We start from the raw sequence: 19,778 nt of genomic DNA on the forward strand, positions 1-19,778 counted from the left end.
CAACATATGCAAAATAAAATGGGTTAAAAGTGACCAAAAATAGTGGTGAAAGCCACAAAAATTGGTTGAAAGTTGCAAATTAGAGTGGCCAAAAACTGGGGGGAAAAGGGGGTTCAAAGTGTGAATATTGGCTTAAAAGTGGCTTTGGGTTAAGGGTACTGAAATGTAATTACTTCAAACTGGCAAATAAATGGGGAATGTGGTTAAATTGGCAAAAATAATCATGAAATATGATGAAAAAAGGTTAAAAGTGACAATAATGGGCCAACATATGTGACATTAGGTGTAAAAGTGGTAGAAAGGGTTTATAAGTGCTGAACATGTCTGGAAAGTGGAAAAAAATGTACAGAAAAGACATTGAAATGTGATGTAGAAGTGCAGAAATGGGAGAAATGTAGCAAAAATACATTAAAAGGAGCAAAAATATGGCAAGAAAAAGTGATGAAAACATGTTAAAATATGGACAGTTTGGTGTAGTTGCAAAAAAAGGGTAAAAATAGCAAAAATGGGCTCAAATTGTTCAGAAAAAATGATATATATATATATATATATATATATATATATCGTGAAGGCATCTGGTGACCCCCTTCCTAGTGTCTGATGACCCCAAGGTTGAGAACCACTGCTTTAGAGATGGAAGCATTTGTGTGCGTGTGTGTGTGTGTGTGTGTGTGTGTGTGTGTGCGTGTGCGTGTGCGTGTGCGCGTGCGCGTGCGTGTGTTACGCTAAAGCTCTCAGAATAATGTATGTAAATAGATTATTGAGAACAGACGGCGCTCCACTGACCTTAAAGACATTCACGTGCACTTTCATGACCTCATCCTTTCCATTTTACCACAGGTCACATTAACTGAATGTCACGTTTCATCCTCTATGGATTAGAGGCAGAAGATTCATTTAACCTGCTTCTGTAAATCACCTTTGCCCTGATCTGCCACTACATTGTGTTTGCTGACATAGTGAGTAAATATCACATGGTTTGATGGAGGCGGCGGTTAGTGGGAGTTATTTATGAGATAGGAAGTCTAGTTTACACAGGACAGTATTAAATGAAACAGATAAGCTAAAGTAGCACAAAATGCTGTTTATAGGAGATTCAGATGCTTGTTCCACTAAACCATCCGTAGTTCAGAACTTGTTTCTTACATTCCCACATGCAGTTATGGCCCAATGAAAATAGTGAAAAAAAATTTAAAAAATCATATTTCTAGAGCGTGTGAGTCTAGAATCAATGCATATCTATGTTTTTGAAGAAAGGTGACAGACTAGAGCAGAACTGTTTATTCTACTGAACTCTTATATACAGTACAGAATATTTGTTCTACTGAGAAAACAACATTGTCATTAACTTATAAGTGCACTGTATTTGGTTTAATCAGAATGTTATCGGTTGATCAGCTCCAATATTTACTTTTAGTTACTTTTGTTTTATTGTCACAAAACAGCTTACGTCTTTTAAAACTAAGGAATGACTCATTTTAACCAGGAGTTCTCAACCTTGTGGTCAGGGCCCCGTTTGGGGTTGCAGGACACTGGGAAGGGGTCGCTAGATACCTTCAACAAACACAATATTTTCTGATTTTTGCTCCTTTTAATGTATTTTTGCTACATTACTCCCATTTCTGACACTTCTACATCACATTTTAATGACTTTTCTGCACATTTTTTCCCACTTTCCAGACATGTTCAGCATGTATAAACCCTTTCCACCACTTTTACACCTCATGTCACATATGTTGATCCATTATTGTCACTTTTAATCTCTTTTCACCATATTTCACGCTTATTTTTTGCTAATTTACCCACATTCACATTCATGACCATTATTTACCAGTTGAAACTAATTGTTACTACTTTTTAAATTACATTACCCCAATTACACATTACCCTTTATATTTGCCACTTTTTGACACTTTGAGCCCTTTTTACCACTTTTTCTGTGCATTTTTATCCCCTCTTATTTGCAACTTTTAATCAATTTCTGTTGTTTTTAAAATCTCATTTCACCAACTTTTCCACCATTTTTGGCCAAGGATTACACAGGCTCCTTCTGCAGATTGTTTTCCAGTAAAGAAATTATATAAAACCAACCTGGTGACTCCCCCCCCCCCCCCCCAACCTCTGGTTTCTCTACAGGTCTCTGCAGGATTTATCCAAGCAGACGGAGCTTCCTTATGGAACCGTGTTGGACTCTGCCGTCTACGACCAGGTCCGCTCCAAGGCCATGAACCCTTTCGAGAGAGACCCCATGTACTCCCAGATGTGGAGGATGATTAATCGCACTGGAGGAGGAGATAATAATGTAGAGGAGTCCAAAGAAGGCATTCGTAAGGTAGGTCGTCCCCCCCCCGCCCCCCCCACACACAATGAGCAGCGCTGATAGCACGCTGTAGAACGTCACTAACATTTATTTACTTTCCCACAATGTGAGAAATGTCCACACTAGTCAATACCAACAGTGTGTTGGATAACTTTGCATCAGATGCGTATTCTGTTAGTTTATATGAAATTGTGAATGCTTTGCTGCAGATATTACGATGCTCTTTGGTCCACAAACATCGTTGTGTTGTTTGAAAGGGAAACAAAGGATTCAGTCAGTGGTTGTGGTTATCTGAGCTGTGCATTTGTGTGGTTTGAAGGGGGCATTAATGAGCGTTTGGTCACACATGACTTTGACAAGTTTTTTTCATTGCAAAACAAAGCTTGAATTCAATTGTTCTGCTGCTGCTTTTTCAGTAGCGGCTACTTCTTCACTTACTGTTTGATCTTTGTGATATTTGTCACTGGGGACGTGAGGAAGGGGACGACCCAGATACAGAGAATAGAAGAAAAACTACAATACAAAAGAGTCAAACAAAGGAAATAAACAGATGAAACAACAGCTCACAGACTGGGAGGACAGAGACAACAAGAGAACTCAGAGATCACAAACCTCTGTACAGTAGCTCTAAATATACGGCTAGTGTAAAAATGTATTAAACAGAGATGTCCAGAAAAAAAAGTAGTAGGCTTGAAAACAAAATAGAAGACTAAAACTCGCATGACGTTGCCATCGCTGCGCGCCGATAACTCGTGACACCTCGGGGGGTCTGGGGGCATGCCCCCCTGGAAAATCTAGGAAAAATGAAGCTATATTGTGGTTTTTGGTGCATTATATTAGTGTAATTGTGGCTTTTCTTCTGTCTATTTTGTAGTATGATGTATTTTCTCACTTTGTTTGTGTTTGCATGATGCATTTACAAGTTAAAATCTGTTATCCATGGTTATGATGACAAAGAATTGAGCATACAGTATATACTATATACTAGTACATACTGTATATACTGTCTACTATATAAAATAGTCTATACTGTCTAGTATAGACTATAGTATATATTGTCTACTATATACTATAGTATATACTGTATATACTGTCTACTATATACTATAGTATATACTGTATATACTGTCTATTATAGACTATAATATGATTAGGATGATCAGCGTTCCCACTGAAGTTTACTTCCAAGTTTCCCAAGATGCATCTGGAACCTCCAGCGTTAAAAACCTTGTTCACACTGAGGTTAAATATCTCTGTTGATTCTCCACCTTTATTTTGAAAGTTCTGAAAACATTTTAGTGAGAAAGTGACCAAGTAGAATATCAACATGTGCTCATTTGATCCATAAAACTCACGTAGACATATTTCATTCACACATTTCAGAGATTTGCCTCATGAATTTCTCTGTGTGTATTTATTTACTTATTTATTGTTTTATTTAAAAGGGGAAGTACACTTTAACAAACATTTAAATGTAAATTTTCCAGAATTAGCCAAAGGCTACTTTTCATCTGCAGTTTCTGGCAGAAGGAATAACTTTACAATGTCAACAATACAAATAAAAAAATGTATACAAAATGATACAAATTTTTTTTTTTTTTTAAGCTTTCAACATTATTTGAGTTGTTTTATAGTTAATGCTGTTTGTAATTTGGACAGCAGAAATAATGAGTTTGTTTTACCTGTTCACCAATGTTTGGATGAATGCGTATTGCTCTTTTTTTATTTTATTTTGAAATGCTGGTTAGTGGCCTTAGTTTATTTTGTTATATGTTTTTGGAAAAAACGCAGTTTTCCCAACATGTTGCATTATTTTCCATCTGGGGGCCTCAGGTCGTGTGTTTTGATGGATCATCATCGGTCTTTATGTAAACACTGTTAATGACACACAGATAACATTTGCATGACTAAGTACTTAATACCCATGATGATTACTTGGCAGCATTACTACCTGACTGCTGCATCTCATTTACACACATCCCACGTCGTATTTGCATCCACACACACACACACACACACACACACACACACACACACACGTACACATATGAGAATATTCCACTTGATCTGCAGCCAACGGTTAAAGATGCGATGATGGGAGGAGCCGTTAAAGAAGCGGGCGGAGTTTTTGGAACGATGAGATAAATGTGGCTCGTGTAGATTAATAAAAAAAACACGACTTGTTTATTGACCATGTATAGCTAATTAGAGGTATTTGTAGAATTATGAATAAGTCATCGTTTCACGAGTAAACAGTATAAATGTAGCTGTAAAAGCAACACAGCTTGACACCAGCAGCTCCAGGAAACATTTCAAGACTAAATGTGATAATTGTCAACATTTCTATCGACCTCAAAGACGTGTGAAATGCTTTCAAAGTGAAATCATACATAGTTAATGTCAGAAATTTGCTCTGTGTGTAATATAGAGCCTTCAATATAAGACACGAACGCACGTAAAACATCTTCTTTTTGTTTGTCGATAAAACCCAGAATGTTGCAAATCTCAAGAAAAAATTTGCTTTTTATTCCTGTTATTATTATATTAAAAACAATCAGGCTGTGAAACATCAAACTAATCTGAAACCAAGTTTAGAAATTGGGCTGCAACAAGCCATTATTTTACTATTTGATTAATATTTCCATACATTTATTCTTCTTGATCTTATTCTATCACTAACAATTTTACATGACAAGAAAACGCATTTTGAGCTTGTTTTTGTTGTTGCACAAAACAAATAAACTTAAATAAAGGCTTGATAAACAACGATAAACATAGCATCAGTGCTAATTTAAGCTAAAACAAACGTTTGATTTGATTACACACACACACACACACACACACACTTTTGTTTACAAATCTACACACAGGGATTGAAAACACGCACACGGATCCAGGTACAGACACACAGATTGTATTACGCACATACAACTAGTTTGGCTACAATAATGGGCCCATAGTGCAGTCGTTGGTTTGATTGACCAATCAAATCAGGGCTTTGGAACCAGAACTAGTTCAGTCGTTGGGAAAATCACCAAGTTTGATTTCTAAGAACAAATAGAAATCTGTCTAGTGAAGAAACATAGTAACTTTATTTATTGTTGTTGTACTGCAATACATGAGGAACTGCCTCTGTGTGCGTGTGTGTGTGTGCGCGTGTGTGTGGTAGATTTTATTCAAAGTTTGGAAAACAACAAGTCCTAACTGGAGCTTTTATTATAAAGGTCAGCCAGAAAAAGTCAATATTGTTGTGTTTACCACTGATAGGAATGAAAGGGTTTGGGACAACGTCACTAACGCTCCACATCTGAGTCACTATATCATTGAACGACCACGAGTGAGAGGATGAGCGTGATATTCAATGCTTAGGGACCGTGGGAATTTAAAACATGTTAATAACGCTTATGAAACTATAGGACAGGATTTCACCTCACAAGCATCAAAACGTAGAAAATTATTATATTTAAAACATCATCCATCACTTTATAGAAAAACATTCTCATCATTCACTATTTTTTAAGATGCAGGACACACACATTTATATATCTAGACATATATATATATATATATATATATATATATATACACACTCAAGGTGTGAACTTCTCTCTGTAGCTACAATTATAACTTTAACCCGGAGACGTGTCACTTTTTTCACAGGGGGCGGGGCCACAAGCATGTGATTGTATCTGATCTGAGGGTCACATGATGAACATTCATATCAGAATAATGACCAATCAGAGCATTATTACAGGAAACAATGAAAAGTTTGTTTGTTGTCATTTTGTAATATTTTGTGTCTTGTCTGCATTTTTGGAGCCATTTTGTGTATTTCTTTTGTATCTTTATTGTCATTTTATGGGTTTCTCTGTCAGGTTTGTGTGTTTTTTGTTGTTATGGCTGTTTTTTTGAGTCATTTTGTATATTTTTTCCTGTATTTTGTGTGTTTTTCTTGTTGTTTTGTGTTATTTTGGAGTCATTTTGTGTATTTACTTTGGGGGACACACAAAATCTGACTGTGGGCCACATGTGTTTTAACTCATTTTCTGTATATTTGTGGCCATTTCAAATATTATTCATCGCCAAGAAAACTTGCTTAATGTATTGTCAGTTTGTGTATTTCTGTTCTCATTTTGTGTGTTGTTGTTGTTGTTTTATACATTGATTCTCATATCGTGTGGGTATGTCAATGTTTTGTGTGTTTTTTGAGTTATTTTGTGTATTTTTGTAGCAAATTTAGACGAACACCTTTTTCATCTCCAAGATAAATTCTAGTTTGCATAATATTTAATTTAATTTGTATTTTAAGCTGGTTATGGATGAACAATTAAAGTTAAATAAAAGAAATCACTTCAAAAATTGTTGCTGTTTTGTGCATTTTTGGAGCAATGTTGATTGTTTATTCTGTTTTATGTATTTTTGTTGTCTTTGTGTGTGTATTTCTGTAATTTTGTACGTTTTAATGTAAATATTTTGTTTTTTTAGTCTTATCAGAGGAACACGAGCACTAAACAGTTGTAATAATCTCTGACACTGAAAGTAGGAGATGTTCTAATTATTTATTTTGTTCAGTCAACATCTGCATCGTCAGCAGATAATATTTGAACTGACTGATTAGAGTAAGCCCTCACTCTGCAGCCATCCATCCTCCCATCCATCCATCCATCCATCCATCCATCCATCCATCCATCCTTCCATCCATCCATCCTCCCATCCATCCATCCATCCATCCATCCATCCATCCTTCCATCCATCCTTCCATCCATCCATCCATCCTTCCATCCATCCTTCCATCCATCCATCCATCCATCCATCCATCCTTCCATCCATCCTTCCATCCATCCATCCATCCTTCCATCCATCCATCCTCCCATCCATCCATCCTTCCATCCATCCATCCATCCATCCATCCATCCTCCCATCCATCCATCCATCCATCCATCCATCCATCGCTGTGTGTTTGTGATGTTGTTCATGTATAGTAGTGAAGGTGTCAGGCTGCTCTCTAGTGGTTCTCGTGGTTCCATGAAACCAGCTGCAGATTCTTTTCTTTCTCAGTGTGAGAACAACCAGCCTGTATTTCTACCTCTAGTTTCAGTCTTTGAGTCACTGCTGCTGACAGTCCATGGTTTGGGGTCAAATATAATTGTAATTGTTTAATTGATAATTCCAATTATGACATAGTTAACATTTTAATTGAATTGTTTTTGCTGTTTTATTCATAAATACATTGTAACTGAGTTCAGATAATTGACTTTGTAATTGTAATTGGCATGGAAATGAGATGAAAACTCAATTACATCTCAATTAAATGAAAAACTGGGGAACCAGGTTACAGTAGTAAACAATTATATTACAATTCTAGAGGTTTAAATCTAGGGGTATACTGACATTAAAAAGGCTCAGATGTCCACATTATAAATATTAATATCAATATAGTCATTGATTAGGAAGCCTAACAAGGTAATCAATAGATGAGAAACTAATTAGATGATAGATAATATTTATTATTTTACAGCTGATTATAGACATGGGTCAAATTAGAGATGCTAACAGAAAGCTAACACAAGAGGAAGGTTATGTTTATTAAAGGCTCAGTATTTGTGATTGATTGTAATTTAACTTTAGTAATTGTAATTGACTTAAAGGGGGGAAATAATAATTGAAATTAGGGAAAAATGGCGGTCACTGTAATAATAATAGAGTTGTAATTGAACATGAATAATTGAAGATGTAATTGTAATTGAAAAATGTAATTGAGCCCAACCCTGGCTGTTACTGTGGTAGAAAGCTTGAGCTGGTTTAATAGTTTTTATTTGTTTTTTTGGAGTTCTATAGTTTGATAAAAACATTTTTCCAGGTTTAAGATTTAAAAATAAATGAATTATTGATATTTCAGAAACTTTCAGTCATTTTAAATGTAAAGTTTCTGCTACCTTTAGAAATCCACTGAACATACCTGGATACATGTTTCCAGTCGTTTTCAGGCTTTTGTGAAAGGTTCCGAGCTTATTAACAGAACCTCCTGCTCCGTCTCTTTTTGATTGATTGGAATGTTTCCATTTTTCTTTCACACTGTCATTTTTAGGAGCTTTCTTTCTTCAATGCTTTGGCTTTTTTTCTCATCCTTTTTCCTACAATGCGCCTCTTACTCTTTTCTGTCTCCATTGTGTCTTTGACTTTTATGGATTTTTCTCCCTTTTTACTTTTGATCCCCAGTGGCAAAATAATATTATATGTCAGATCAGGTCAGTGACTGAGCTGACACACACACACACACACACACACACACACACACACACACACACACACACACACACACACACACACACACACACACACACACACCATCTATAAATCAGGGATTCTTACCTTCAGGTCGAGGCCCCAGTTGGAGTCACAAAACACTGGGACGGGGGTCACCAGATGAAAAGCTCTATATATATATATATGTTTTTTTTTTTTTGGTAACAATTTGAGGCAATTTTTTGTTTTTTTTTTTTATATAATTTTATTTATGAAATGCAAGTCACAGATATAACTGTATACAAAAGCGTACAATTTCTTTTCTTTTTATACAATTGAACAATTTGGACAAAAAAGACAAAAACTTGATCCAAACAAAACAAAGAAAGCCCCGCCCTCCCCTCACCCCAAACCCCTGAACCTCTTAAATAATTACCGTGCAAATATGACTACAAAATAGATATGAAAAAGTACATACACATATATACACTTACCTCTGCACAGCACATACACCCCCACATACACACATGTCCACACATATTTAAGTTCACATGTGCAGCTACACATCTACACATGAACCATGCATGTGCGCATCCTCATACCTGCCTGAATAGCTGTCAACAACAGTACAGACTGAATATCGATGGCTGCCCACTCCCTGGTTGTTGATGCGGAACCGCCATGCTGGCATATTTTATAATGAATATGTTGTGGGGGGGACACAGAGAGAAGTGGTGCTCACATGAGCCCACAATGGGTGCTTACAAACAGACTTCCATAGCTGGGAGCCCATCCAAATAGGACAGCAATGGTCTCCAGTGGGAGTAGAATCTATTAGATGAGCCTCTAAGTGAGAACTTGATCTTTTCAAGTTTAAGAAGAGAGAGAATGTCGCGTAACCAAACTTTGACTGAAGGTGGTAGGGAAGACTTCCATAACAAGAGGATTCTTCTATGAGCAATAAGGGACGCAAAGGCTATGACATTGTTTTGAATATTCGTAGTACGAAGGTCGTCTGGAGGTTTGCCGAAAATGGCAATATGTGGGGTAGGAAGTATATTAATGTCCAAAACATCTGAAATTGTTTTAAAGAATAGTTGCCAAAATGTGGACAGTTTAGGACATGACCAAAACATATGAGTGAGATTGCATGGGGTTTGAGAACATCTATTGCAATTTTGGTCAACGGTGTCTGGATAGAGCGTTGAAAGTTTCTCCTTGCTATAATGTAATCTATGCAGGACCTTAAATTGTATGAGAGAGAGTCTAGCACAACTGGACGACGAGTTAACAGCCCTCAAGGCCCCTCCCAGAAATCCTCAGAGAAATTAAGTTGTAGTTCTGACTCCCAGTGTACCTTGATTTTATTAATAGATTCGCTCATAGGAGAGAGTAATTTATAAAAGAATGAAACATGGCCTTTTGTTAAGGTTTTAGCCTTAAGAATCAAGTCTATTCCACTGGGTGTTGGAGTCTGTGGGAATGATGTAGTGTGCATTTTTGCAAAGTTCCGTAGTTGAAAGTACCGGAAGAAGTCTGATTTATGTAGGTTAAGAGTAGAGATTAATTGATTAAAACTTGCAAACACACCATCCATGTACAGGTCCCCCAAATTACATAATCCTTTCTTTTCTAAGGTGGCAAATCGTGAGTCGGTCTTTGCTGGAATAAAGAGATGATTATTGCAAATAGGAGATGCTAGAGGGACAGTGAGCCAACCAAGGTGATGCCGTATTTGTGCCCAAATTTTAAGAGTTCCAACAACAACTGAATTAGAAGTGAAATCTGACACCCTTGTCGGGTGCCCCGAAAAAGTGAAAACGGCGTAGAGCGTTGATTATTTGTGCAGACTGAAGCATAAGGAGAAGAGTGAAGTAGTTTGACCCATGAGATAAGATTACTATTAAACCCAAACTGTTGCAGGGTAAAGATATTCCCACTCCACCCTGTCAAATGCCTTCTCGGCGTCGAGAGATTTTATGGCCTCTGGGACATTGGAGGGGGATGGTGAGAGGATGACGTTAAGGAGCGTTCTTATGTTAGAATATGAATGTCTTCCTCTTATAAATCCTGTCTGGTCATCTGAAATGATCAGGGGCATGACGGACTCTAATCGACGAGCTAATAGTTTTGCAAGTATTTTAACATCTACTGGAAGGAGTGATATTGGGCGGTAGGATGCACAGTTTAGTGGGTCTTTACCCTTCTTGAAAATTAAGGAGATGGAAGCGTGCATTAATGTGGGTGGCAGGGTGCCTGGTTGAAATGAATAATTAAACATGTCGAGTAAAAGTGGAGCTAACTGATCTGAGAATTTTTTAAAGAATTCGACCGGGTATCCGTCAGGACCAGGTGATTTGCCACTGTTCATTAACTGTATCGCTTCCTTGATTTGGGACAGAGTGATAGCAGTGTCTAGTTTCAGATTATTTTCAGGTGAGACCTTGGGTAGGTCTTGATTTTCAAAAAAATTATTTAGTTGATTTCTATCCGTGTGAGATTCTGATGTGTATAGCTGGGAAAAGAATGACCTAAAAGTACTATTTATTTTGTCCGGGTCAAAAGTTATGGAGCCTGACTCGTCCATTATCTGGATAATTTGATTCGAAGCGGATCTCGTTTTAAGCTGATGTGCTAATAGGCGTCCAGCTTTGTCACCGTGCTCATATACTAGTCCCCGAGAGCGAAGGAGGAGCTGTTCAGCTTCAGTGGTGAGAAGGAGATCTAGTTTGGTTTGAAGTTTTATTCTTTCTTTGTACAGGTCCGGTGTACCTGTATTTGACAATCGATTATCCAAGTCTCCGATAGATTCCTCTAGCTCTTTTTGCCGGGACCTCCGTAATTTATTTGCATGTGAAGTGAAAGAAATGATTCTACCCCTCAGATAGGCTTTGAGAGTGTCCCATATTATAGACGGGGAGGTTTCATTATTTATATTAGTTTCACAGAAGAATGTAATAGAGTCCGAGATGTACTTACAAAAGTCAACATCTGCTAGTAAAAGAGGACTCAGACTCCAATGTCTGAATCCTTTTGGTTTCATACTAAAATGGAGGTCCAAAATTACCGTGGAATGATCCGACACTGTGATGGTTAAATACTGAGTAGAGATAATTGCTGAGGAAAGTTTTTTATCTATCAGGAAATAGTCTATACGGGAAAAGGAACGGTGTACATGAGAAAAAAAGGAGTATTGTTTAATGGAGGGATGTAAGAGTCGCCAGGGGTCAATAAATCCGTATTGTGCCATAAATGTGAAAAAAGCCTGGGACATTTTAGTTGGTGTGGCTGATCATGTGACAGACCTATCTAGTATCGGGTCAATTACACAATTCATGTCTCCTCCCATTATTAGCAGATGAGAGTCTAAATTGGGAATGGTAGCAAATAGTGAGCTTACAAAATTGTGATTGTCCCAATTGGGAGCATAGACTGATACTAGGATTACTTGTTTTTCATATAATGTCCCCGTGACAACAACATAACGACCCCTTGAGTCTCTTAGTACTCTATCTGGGTTAAAGTGTGCATTTTTCCTAATCAATATATCTGTACCCCTTGTTTTCACATTAAATTGAGAATGAAAACATTTGTCAATCCAAGGCCTATTTACTTTTCTGTGATCTGCGTTACATAGATGAGTCTCTTGAAGAAACATTATGTCGGCATTGAGGTTTTTGATATGGGTCATAATTTTCGTACGTTTGATCGCAGCGTTTAGCCCACCAGTATTTAGTGAAATGATCCTCACAGCCCGTCCACTAGCAGCACCCCCATTGACTACACTAGCCATGATCCAGCAGTAGATTGGTAGGTCAACTCCAGGGAGCAAGCAGCCAGAGGTGCATGTGAACCTCTGCACAGAGACAGCACAACATGAGATGAAGACAAACAAAAAACAATATTCTAAGTAAACAGTTTCAGGTAAAGAGGTTCTTCCCCATTCCCCAACTCTTCGACCTTCCCTTTCTGTGTCATCTTTCCTCTTCTTCTGTGTGTCTCAGCTCTGCAGCTTCTTTATACTGTTTGAAACCCAAAGTCCTTTGTGTGAACCTTGAACATGTTAATAACTTTTGTACAACGCGTAGATAGATATGGGAGAGGTTTTGAATACTCAGTATAAATCAATAGCAACAATGAATTGAAAATTAAATAAAGTAAAGTACATAATGAAAATTTAAAATAATAATAGTAAAGTAAAATAAATAAATAAAATAATCTTGTGCAATGTACGTATAAACATTTGAGAGGTATTGAATACCTGAAGCGATTAAATAGTCACAACATGGTGAAAACAAAGTAAAGCAAATTAAAAATACTAATAACAAAAAATAAATAAAAATAATAATAATAAGAGATACTGAAATACAATACATTAAACACTTGGATTTGAAAATTAAATGGTCAATTGTAGTCACAATTCCTCCCTCATTATATACATAGAAAAATTATAGCAGTTTCTCACCATGTAGTAACTTAACAGCACAACATCATCCTATGAACTATTATCCAGCTACACATCAGAACAGTCAAACAGTGAGGCTTCAGGCCTGAGCTCCACAATGTCCAACACGACTCCAAACCTCTCCAAGCAAACAAGATAACCAAGTATATTGTCCAAATAGAGTCAAAAATAAACACTGACTGGTGCTAAGGCACAAAAGGTTCCCGTTTGAAACAAGCAGCTTACCGATGTGTAATGTTAATTTTCCCCCCTCTTGTAAGGACGCTAGGTTACCTTAGCCCACATCAACGGCCGGTGAGTTAGCACCTAAGCTAATCAGGCCTTGAGGTTTGTTGATAATCGGCCACGAAGACTGAGGCCTCCTCCGGAGATGAGAACCTCCTCCTCGCTCCGTTCTCTAGGGTAATCTGCAGTCGGGCCGGGAAAAGGAGTGCAGGCCGAAGGTTGAGATTATAGAGCTGGGCCATCACCACACGGTATTTAGCCCGTTCCTCGGCGACCTCTAGCGTGTAATTCTCGAAGATCTGAATTGGTGACCCCCGGTACTGGAGCTTCCCTCGGCTTTTACGGGCCTCTCGGATGATCAATTCCCTGGTCTGATAGCGATGGAGACGGACTATCACCGGTCTCGGTCGGGAGCCTGGTTGTGGTTTGGCGGTGAGCGTCCTGTCCAACTCAGGAGGAGACTGTAGAATCTGGTCAGTAAATATCTCTGCCAGAACATCAGCGAAGAAACTTGTGGGTCTGGGGCCCTCGATGGATTCAGGCAAGCCGATTATTCTAATGTTATTTCAGCGGCTGCGGCCCTCCAAATCGATAGCCTTAGCCGTTAGCTTGGTGTTGTTAGCCTCAAGTGCCACACACTTCTCCTCCAGTGCCCGGATCCGCTGGTCTTGCAGCTCGACATGGGATTCTAAAGAGTCTATACGTTGACCCTGCTCTGTCATCGTTGACTGTATTTTTTCAAGTCTCATTTCCAAAGCGGCAAATGAAGCTTTAAAGTCGGCTGCGAGGCTCGCTCTGTGGGGCTCCAGCATGGCGGCTATGCTAGTTAGCGCTGTGTCGCTATTAGTCGCAGAGGCATCCGCTTCTGTCTTTTTTGCCGACTTTGTAGCTTTCGACATCTCTCTGGGCTGGTTTAGGTTTAGATAATAGTTATAACCCTCGAAACAGGTTGGGGGTTTTAAGGAAAAAGTAGATTTTCAAAGTTGTAGCTGCGGGAGACAGAGACGACGCACCCTATCCCATGTTCACCCAAACCGGGAGTCCCAATTTTTTGTTATTTTTACCCTTTTTCTACAACTACACCAAACTCACCATATCATCACTTTTTCTGGCCATATTTTTGCTACATTACTCATATTTCTGGCACACTTTCAATGCCTTTTCTACACATTTTTTCCACTTTCCAGACATGTCCAGCACTTATAAACCCTTTCTATCACTTTTCCACCTAATGTCACATATGTTGACCTATTATTGTCACTTTTAACCTTGTTTGAGAAGATCATTTAGAAAAAAATATTAATGAATTATTTATTTATTCATTTATTTTCAAGGCTATTCTAGATGATGTTGCTACAACTTAAATTAAGAATATTTTTCCACCTATTCACATATGTTGACCCATTATTGTCACTTTTTACCTCTTTTCACCAGATTTCATGATTATTTTTGTCAATTTAACCACATTCACCATTTGTCAGATCAATTATTTACCAGTTTAAACAAATTGTTCCAATATTAACACTTTGAACCCTTTTTACCACTTTTCCCGTCTGTTTTTGCCCACTTTAATTTGCAACTTTTAAACAATTTCTGTGGTTTTTAAAATCCCATTTCAAAATAAAACTATTCACCCGTTTTATTCCTGATTAAAACTGCAAATATGTTTTGAACACTTTGAGTCCATTTTTGCTTATTTTTGTTTTTCTGCAACTACACTAATGTTTCCATATTTTAATCTATTTTCATAATTTTTCTTGCCATAATTTTGCTCTTTTTAATGCATTTTTTTAAATCCCATTTCACCACCATTTTTTGTCACTTTTAACCCATTTTATTTCTGATGAAAACAAGTATTTACATCTTTAAGATGACAATAATACTATGGGCCACACACTGATCAGTTAGCGTTAGCATGTGTATGCTAATATAAGTGACGCACAAACGTCACGTGTCACACAGCGATACACGTGCGCTTCTCCTTTACTGATCAAATCCGTCGATAAAACACGAGCTTCTTCTCCTCACACACTTGATTTCTCATTAACTTTGTGTCACATGTGATGTTTTTCAAAGCGTGGTGCTGGTCGTCACTGTGACACGCTAACGCTGTGTTTGAATTAATGAGCTTCTTTCTCTACCTGCAGGGGTTCCTCATACATTCCTACATGACAGAAAACCTGCTCGTTTGATCTCAGACCCTGTTTTTTTTTTTTTTTTGGGGGGGGGGGGGGCTCTGCATGTGAAACGTGACCTCGCAGCTCCCAACACTGAAGTACTAACTAGTGACTTGTAACTACATCTAGATATTGTAACTGTACTCTCAATGAGAGGATGATAGTGATTTATGGCAGTTTTCCAAACAAAATGATTGAAATTATTGATCGAGTGGCCACAGTGACATGTTTTTTTTTTTAATTTAGAATGAATCATTCAGAATTAAAGTGTTCTGCTTTGTGTTTACATGGAAATAGTACTTCCAAGTTGAAGTTTACATGTAAAACAGGTTTAATCGTGCTTTAGGTCTGGGGGTTGGGAAGGGTTCTGAACATATTATAAGATCGAGGAATTGTTCAATCTGGTATTAAAATCAGCCAAGTTTTCATTCAGAATGAAGTGTTTATGTTAAAGCCACACTGTGGACTTTTTGACCTAAAGAGTTCAACCTTATTTAAAATGATTCCTCAGACCAATATACAGCACTGACAGTATCAATGCTCAGAGCAGGGCTTCCTTCTTGAAACACCAACCATGTAAGTTTGGAGAGACGGACCGTCTTTGGCCAGGTCATGTGACCTGGAAAATGTTTCACTTTACGGCAGTCACATGACCACAAGCTCTGATATACATAGTTCCCACGTGACGTCACAACATACGGGCATTTCCTGACCCGGTGCCGTTGCTGTGGGCAACTGAGACGAGTTAGCCTCTGTTTACAGCCAAAAGAGCACAACATGGTAGTTTATGTTGGCTTAATGGTGAACTAATCACTGTGATAGTTCAGTTAAACGTGGATTCTTTAATAAGGGAAGTCGACAAGTCAGATCCGCAAAGCGGGGGTGGGTGGGCTCGTGCTGCGGCTACAGTCTGTGGGCTGGAGGAACAGCCGCCACCGCCGCCCTCCTCTCCTCACCGCAGTCGTCGGCACCGTTCGCTGAGGGTCTGGCGGCGGCCGGGGCGGACGGGCGACTCCCGGCAAAGGGGGCCGACAATGGTGGTGAAAGTTACCAGTCTAGCGCCCCTAGTGGCTGGAAGTTACACAGTGTGCCTTTAAGAAAAGAAAGGAAAGAAGAAAAAGGAAAAGAGCTAAATGGGAGAAAAAAGGGGAAAAATGAGAAAAAAAAATTAATAAATGAAATTTCAAAGAAAAATTAACGAAAAAAATTCCAAGGTCATTTCTAATATGTTTAGAGCTTTTAATTTTAGTTAAAGCTCTCATCCAAACATAACTTATGTCACATATTTTAAATGATTCCAACACTTGAATATTCTTCATGTTTTTTCTGAGCTGTGTGAACATATCTTTAAGTGTCAACCACTGAGGTAATTATTTTCCTCTCAGGTGCTTTCAGACTCAAACCCATAGAAAACCAAGAAAATGAAATATTTTATATTTTAGTGGCTTTTCTGCTGCAATAAAGCCCTGAAAGCTTCACATTTGCATGTTTGTTCACACACACACACCTGATGAAAGTGTCCCTCGTGTGATGATGTGACGGCTCCTCTAAAACACTCTGATAACTGCCAGCTCGTTTTAGAGCTGACTGGATTTCAGGGTGGAACGATTATCCGACTCGATGACTTTCTGTTGCACCGTGGAAACGTTTCACTTTAGAAAATGTATCTTTCCCCTCCACCGTAGCCCCATATTTCATCGTTATTCCCAGGTCTTTTTATGGCAGCATCTCAAGCAGTAAAGAAATAAAGAACATCATCAACGCTGAGCTGATGCAAAATATGCACATTACAATTTGAAGGAGCAACTGCAGCTATTTAAATAAAACTGAAGGCTTAGTTATTAAAATCATACTGAGGTCCACAAAGGAAAGATCTTTATATTCTTTTTTTTTATTTATTCATTTTTTTTTTTATTGCACTGAGTTAAAATCCTACAAATCAAGTCTGAGGTGAAAGTGAGTCAGAAACAATAGAAATCACACATTTAGAATGAATGTGTTTATATGTAATAGAGCCGACTGATTAATTAGGATGATTACAGTGTATCACTGATTAATCATGTTGATTCTATGAGCTCTCTGCATTAGCTGCAACTATTGAACTGGAATTATTGATTACAAACTGACAGAGAAGTCTCTTGTTGATTATTAGTTTGATTTATACATGATAAATGTATTTTTATAAACAATAAATAATAATAAGGTACAGAGTCAAGCTACAATGGCCTCATGTAAAAGATTTTAGCAAGTAGTAAAATAAGCCAAAGTTTGGGGTCTAAAATAAAAATGAAGAAAAAATATTTTTTAGTCCCTAAGAATAACTTTTATACTATAAATTAAAACAGATCAGGTTTTTTCCCCTTACGTTCCCACATGCAGTTATGGACCAATGAAAAGAGTAAAAAAAACAATATTTTATTATATTTCCAGAGCGTGTGAGTCTAGAACCAATGCATGTCTGTGACTAATCATTAGTGATGTGAACAGTCTATGTTCATAGCTCTAAGCTGATCACATTACAGGGAGCTGAGACATATGCTAAGTAGTTTACTGAAGACCCAAACATGTTCCAGACCCAAACACACACTGACTTTGTGACTATTTAGAGCAGAGGTTCTCAACTGGTCTCACCCTGGGACCCACATTTTGACACAGTCATTAAATCGCATTAATTCAACCAACCAAATTTCGTTTTTCAAAAATAGCTGTTGAAAACACACGTATATAATATTTTTTTAAACATAAATCTATATATTTTCCTGTGCAACATGCATTTCACAACATGCCTGTCAAAAGAAAAGTTTCTTTCAAAATAAAAGACAAATACTATCTGTTTATATTTGACCAGCTGTCCACTGCCCACTTTTGGGTCCCAACTCACAAGTTGAGAATCACTGATTTAGAGGAGCTGACATGTCCACCAGATAGGATGTATAGCAGTTGGTTCTATATTCTGAGAGAGTAGGTGGAGCTTATTACTGTACCATATCTACCTTTCTATGTGATGGAGTTCCTGACATATTGGAAGATGAATATGGAAGATAAATAAGGACACTACACAACTAAAAATGTAGAGTGTGGAGTTGGTCACAGCCATCACACACTGAGCTACTACAGCTCAGTAGTTCCTGTTCTAATACTTAATGTCCTTCATTGGCTTTTTAAACGTTGACATCAAAGTTGTTATTGGGTTTCCATGGATACGGTTGATGGTAAGATGGAAAGGGAAAGTGCTGAAAATCATCAATTGAACCAAAAAAAATAGAAAACTAGGATTTTTTTTTGCTTATTTAACCAATACACACTTAATATTTAATTAGGTCACATTTTTACTGAAAACAATATGGACATATGGACATTCAAAATGTTTTCCCAAATGGACCCCTAATGAAAATTTTGCCCATATCCTGCATATATTATAGTTTTTATGTTCAAAATCTACATACAGTATATACCAGATATGTTTTTTTTTTTTTTTAAAGCCCCCATTATCTCTAGACATCAGAGCCAAAAATCCCATATGGGTCATGTTCTAGTATGTACTGTATGTAGAACATTGTATAGGTTATTAAACTGAGACCGTTGCATATATTGGACAAAAAATATGATGCAAACTAAAGTGCATCAAACCATGCATAAAATGTTTTAATTTTTAATATTTCAGATAAAAGGTTGTTTTAACAAGTTATTCATTATTCAAAGCAAAATATATAATTGTTTCCAGCAAAAAAAATAAATAAAAAATAACACAAATGCTATATTAAATATTAAAATCTCTTATAATAGGTCATATAAAACATTTCAACCTTGAGGTGGACCCCATAAATATAAATTAATTAGACTTCTTTTTTTGGTCATTGGAACATATAATTAGACTCAGAACAGACATTGCAGGGTTTGATGCTCCCTAATGCACACACACTGGTCTGTGCTTTATATACAGTACATACTGTATAAATATTCTGCTGGGTTTCGTAAGTGACATTTATATGTAAGTCTATAATTATTATGATTATTTATGAATGACAGCCATTCCTTTGTGTTCCAACCTAAAGCAGTAAATCTCAGAGCAGTTTCTGAATGTGAAACGAAGCGTCTCATATGAATGTATATGAAGTGTCACATTTACCTGAAGTGAAGCTCATCAGTGTGGAGTGTAATGAGTCTATTACGGCGCTGGATGGGCTTGGACCCTTTCAGCTGATAGGATGACATCATTCAGTGGGATTAGAACAAACGGGTTAATGGATTCCTCAGAAAAACCACTTTGATTCACTTCATTTAAAGCTGCAGTGTGTGTTACTGTGGCTATGAGCAGGTGGAACGTTCTTTAGCTGTCAACGCT

General features: G+C 37.5%; 1 protein-coding gene across 4 annotated transcripts in view; it reads left to right on the forward strand.

Moving 5' to 3' along the window:
- grid2 (glutamate receptor, ionotropic, delta 2) overlaps nt 1-19,778 on the forward strand; it is a 537,682-nt gene that overhangs the window by 434,749 nt on the left and 83,155 nt on the right. For all 4 annotated transcript variants that reach the window (XR_003674813.1, XM_028457897.1, XM_028457899.1 and 1 more), the window contains exon 13: nt 2,137-2,332. Coding sequence is in view for 3 of the 4 variants with exons in the window: in XM_028457897.1 (XP_028313698.1) it covers nt 2,137-2,332 (196 nt within the window). In the remaining variant the exon portion in view is untranslated. The remainder of the gene's footprint in view (nt 1-2,136; nt 2,333-19,778) is intronic.

This window comes from Gouania willdenowi, chromosome 9 (genome assembly GCF_900634775.1).
Source record: "Gouania willdenowi chromosome 9, fGouWil2.1, whole genome shotgun sequence".
NCBI lineage: Eukaryota > Metazoa > Chordata > Actinopteri > Blenniiformes > Gobiesocidae > Gouania > Gouania willdenowi.